A 5,000-nucleotide genomic window follows, 5' to 3' on the forward strand; every position below is an offset into this window, starting at 1 on the left:
TGTGCAGTGTATTTGGAAGGTGCCGTTATTAACTGTTACAACAAATGACATGCTGGGAACACTTCTCTCTTGGTCGCTTGCTACAATGGTACTACTGCATGCTACAGTACATTCAAGAGCAGATAGAGCGACAAGGGACATATTTAATATTCATTTTTCTCAACAACCGCTCATCCGATTGACAATACCCACGGAAGTGTTGTGTCAAGTGTGAAGTTGTTTGAGTGGATGAGTGGTTCACGAATAATTGTTAGCATGCTTGCAAGCAGCAACTACAGAAGACCAAGCCAACAAGCTATTTAAAAAAAGATGTCTTGTAATATTACCAGACAAAAACCCTATCTTGTTTGGCATTGGTTGGGGTTTCTGGAGTGTCAACTTTCCAAAATCAAATCAAACAGCTGGTGGCTTACTGTTAGTTAATGATGTACTTCAAGAAAATGCTAAAATGACACAGTCCTCCAAACTCTTTAATTGCTGAATATCTCTCTCACCGGAGCCTCATGTTCACCCCTTCCGCATTTGGAGCAATCCAAAGTTTGACAGGCCTATCGCGTCTTGTTAGGGTAACTAAACAAGAAGTGAATTTCTGCCAATTAACAATCATGTCTGTCTTTGTGTGTGCAGCTACCTAGACAGCCTAGATCGGATTGGTGCACCAGACTACCAGCCCACAGAGCAGGATATCCTGAGGACCCGAGTGAAGACCACAGGCATCGTCGAGACACACTTTACCTTCAAAAACCTCCACTTCAGGTCAGTTTTAACCCAGGGCATTTATCTTACTGTCATCAGTACTGACTTTACTTTCTCATCCAGACTACAGTAGGAACTCCAGTGTGTAATTAATAAGAGGAAATGCTTTAAACAAGTGCCTATATTTATGTCTCATTTTAATGAGATCTGATTCAATTAGAGCACAGAGCTGTGGGAATGGTGACCGAGTGGAGGGGTGTGTTGTGATGATGGGGGGAGAAGAAAAAGAGAGAAAAGAATGGCGAGGCTTTTTCTAACCTCTAATTTAACTACCATATGTCTGCCCCTCTCGTGCTCCTGTGCATACACACACACACACACAGAAAAGTATCGACAGACTTACAAAGGGGAGAAGGTTAATAAACTGTAGACACCAATTATGTTTCAGGATGGATGTAACATCTGACTTCCACTGTTTCTGTCCCAACCTTTATCATGCACACTGTGTGTTCAAGTTGCGCACACTCAATTTAGACAAGCAGGGAAATATTGTTTCTCCTGGATGACATTACATTACATTACATGTTACATGTTAGACGCTTTTATCCAAAGCGACTTACATACTCAATACTGTGGGCAATCCCCACAGGAGCCATTTGGGGTGAAGTGTCTTGTCCAGGGACACAACGACATGCTGACTGCAGAGGGGTTTGAACCTGTGACCCCCTGATCCAAACACATACGCACAACCCACTGCGCCACACACCTCCCGTGACGCTGTTACTCTCGCTGTTGAGTAGGCCGTGTGCTGGGTGTGTTTTTGGTGAGAAGCCCAAATATTTCCAGCTCAATTGTTATTACTGGCAGTCAGGGAGTGTGTGGGAGACAGCAGTGTTCCTGTACTGGGTGTAACCCTTCAACCTACCAACCATTATACCCATCACATGTGGAAATGGCTTCACTTCACTTTAGACTCCCTCCCCCCTGTTAGTGGCTTCTCTAGAGTTCTCTAAAAACCACAAAAATACAGCTTATACATGAGAGGTCATTCCAGGCTTGTGGAAAAACATGAATTGCTTGATGGAAAAGATTCATCAGGGTTCAGATACTGGTCATGAACTTTTTCTTGAGTGTGCTTCTTTTGTTGCTTGACAGTTTCAGCTCCACAGTATTCCTCCAGCGGTCATGGTTAGGGTGTACATGTGTATTTATTCACGTCTGTCTCCCCAATCAGGCTGTTTGATGTGGGAGGTCAGAGGTCGGAGAGGAAGAAGTGGATCCACTGTTTTGAGGACGTCACCGCTATTATTTTCTGCGTGGCGCTCAGCGGATACGACCAGGTGCTGCACGAGGACGAGACCACGGTAAGGACAGAGATGGTCATGTGTATATTCTCTCTTTCACTCTGTCCCTCTCTCCCTGTCCCACTGATACTCCTATTGTCACTTTGTGGTCCTTTTATAAACATTAGGAAGGACATTTACACGCTTGTTCTATTTATAGATTCAATGTGTAATCTGACATAACACCCACGCCCTGTGTGAAAGATTGAAACAGGGCGGCAGCTGCTAAATAAATGAATGCATAAAAAATGTGATATTTACATTTTAGTGTGCATTTCCCAGAATGTAATAGGAATGACCCATACATTTTTACTCTTATTTTGCATTTATTTAAATGTCTATATCATAATATTGATCCTCCGATATCCCAAACAAATGTGCACATAAATCAACAGAACACCGCTGAAGGCCATATTCAAAATGCGCATTGGAAACATGCAAATCATTCTCCCACACATTCCCAAAACAAGGCAAAGCAGATGACCTGTTTTTAATAATGGGAAGTTATGGTCTACATCTGTTATTTGGTTTTATAAGGTTGTGGGAGTGGTAACGCATAGTTACCCTCGATAAGATCATGTGCTCAACTACAGGCTGCCCCCTGCCATGGAAATACGTTGTTTGTAACCTAAAACAAATGAGCTGATTTGAATGCACGCTGCTCACTGCTATTTATATAACCTGAAGTGTATCCTCAGAGGATTCCAGCACAGGAAATGATGCTCAGGAGCTGCTCTATTTATGCAGATGTCATCAAGCCTCCCTGTGAGCTGGGAACACCAGGATAATGTGAGATGAAAAGGGGAAATATGTATTTGCAAACACACTCATAAACAGTCTCTAAATGAAGGCAATGTAAGGTCATGGTGATGTTTTAAGTACAGGTGCTATTGTGTTTGATATCAGAAAGATATTTCCGCTCTAAACAGCATTAACAGTAAAAATCATTCAAACCTAAGCATCAAAGGGATATTCAATATTTCCAGGGAAAATATGAAATAAAGATACACATTTTTCCTCTGACAATACCTCAATAGAGCAGGAAGGAGTTTTGAATCCAGCATTTTACCGACTTTTTTCTCACTTTTGTGTTTTGATTTCTGAAAATGAGGTCTTGGCTGACAGTACGTCCGCCATTAGCTTAGTGGAGGTGATGCACAGCCATTTGACCTTGATGTATTTCCTTTATAGCCTAGGTTTTCACTTCTGGTTCTTGCATTTAAGCTTCAAAAAGCCTCATCTTTGCCCCGACAGAGCCTGTGAACTAACTTTAAATAGATGAACACAAGGCAATTTGTGTCAAAATAGGTGTAACAAAAAGTAAATAACCAATCCCAATTAAAAAAACAAAACAAGAGTCAAGGCCCTGCATTAGCATCCCACATGTGTTCATGTTCAGTCAACAGTAATAGCAGGTCTGTTTTTGTTTTATGAGATAGGGTTCTGGTCAACATTTAGTTTTTATTATTGAAGAGTAAACACTAGCGTGGGAGATATAATTACCAAGCAAATTACTAAATATTTGTTTGGCATGCGCACACATCATCTGTCAGACACTTTCATGGCATGTGATTCAGAAAGTACAGGCAATGTGCAGTGAAGATGTTCTACAGTCAGACAGGAAAGCTAAGAATACCCTTCCCCCATTATGATCAAGTAATACATATATCCCTTTTGGGTAGTTCATTGACATCATTATGAATTTAATTATAATGCAAGCTTTTCCCATAATACTGATCCAGTCTGGACAAACGTTAAGAGTATCTAAAGGTTGATTTCTCTCCGTTGTTAATATGTCAGCCCTTTTAAATTATTCTTCAGAGTAACTGATTACAGAGTCATTACTTTACATAACAACATTGCCTTCTTATGCATGTAGCACTGTTTGAGTAGATGATGGTCTTTTATATGAAAACATGTGACAGTTTTCCTGGTATAACTGATAGAGGTTATTCAATCTTCCAAAGTCCCTGTGACTACCAGCATGTGCAGTGTCTTCAGAGAAATAGAAAAGTCGTAGATGATGACATTTACATTTTATATTTTAGCATCAAGTGAAAAAGAGTAATTGCTCATATCCGGTACCTAACATATCAGGTGACTAACCCTAACTAGCTACTGTTCTGTTGTTCACTCTTTACCGGTTTACACTGGTTTCAAGATTATAATGTCCAAAGTATGATCCTGAAAATGGTGATTCTTATATCCCAATTTTCACAACTTCCCAGCAGTATATCATTATAATTACTAATGATATAATGATTTAAATTAATTTGACATGGAACCTGATTAGCAGCATTAAATGAATGATTAATTTATTATGATTCACCAACATGTGTTAATTAACTTCTTAGCTTCTTAGGTAATGTACATCAATCTACATTACATAAGAAGCTAAGAAGTTAATTAACACATCAATCTACATTACATAAGAAGCTAAGAAAGTACCTAACAATGAATAAAGAACAAACTACTCAAATGTGTTTATTCTTTAAGGGTTTAAGCATAGTTTTTTGAAAGTAGTTTTAGCTGCATTTCATGTGCTAATTTAACAGTGTTTACATCCTATCCCAATATGACTTAAATGTAAACTTTATTTAAGGATTGCCCCTTGAGTCCAAGGTTGATGAGCCTCTTAGCTGCTGTAACTAACCTTGTTTGTTATCATTCTGATGTGTCCTATTGAAGAATTTAGTGCTTTTAAAGAGTTCTCAAGACCTATCGTTACCTTGTCATTTGCGGTATCTGTTTGATATGGTATGGTTTTGTCAGGTCAATGTGGTGACAGAACTGGTTGCTGAACTGATTCTGTCTGTTTGTGAATGTCTTTCATTTTAATGGGACAATGTAGAGTAAAAAGCACCTGACTGGCGTCATGCTACATGTTTTCTTTTACATCCACGTCTAAATGCTCTATAGAAATATGCACACACATGCAGTACAACACAAACTGCTGCTGCT

General features: G+C 39.5%; 1 protein-coding gene across 1 annotated transcript in view; it reads left to right on the plus strand.

Moving 5' to 3' along the window:
- Positions 1-5,000, plus strand: part of LOC117491368 (guanine nucleotide-binding protein G(o) subunit alpha-like) — a 29,982-nt gene that overhangs the window by 7,788 nt on the left and 17,194 nt on the right. Inside the window, exons 2-3 of the mRNA XM_034141299.1 lie at positions 628-756; positions 1,931-2,060. Coding sequence (XP_033997190.1) covers positions 628-756; positions 1,931-2,060 — 259 coding nt within the window. The remainder of the gene's footprint in view (positions 1-627; positions 757-1,930; positions 2,061-5,000) is intronic.

Source organism: Trematomus bernacchii, unplaced genomic scaffold (assembly GCF_902827165.1).
Source record: "Trematomus bernacchii unplaced genomic scaffold, fTreBer1.1, whole genome shotgun sequence".
Lineage (NCBI taxonomy): Eukaryota > Metazoa > Chordata > Actinopteri > Perciformes > Nototheniidae > Trematomus > Trematomus bernacchii.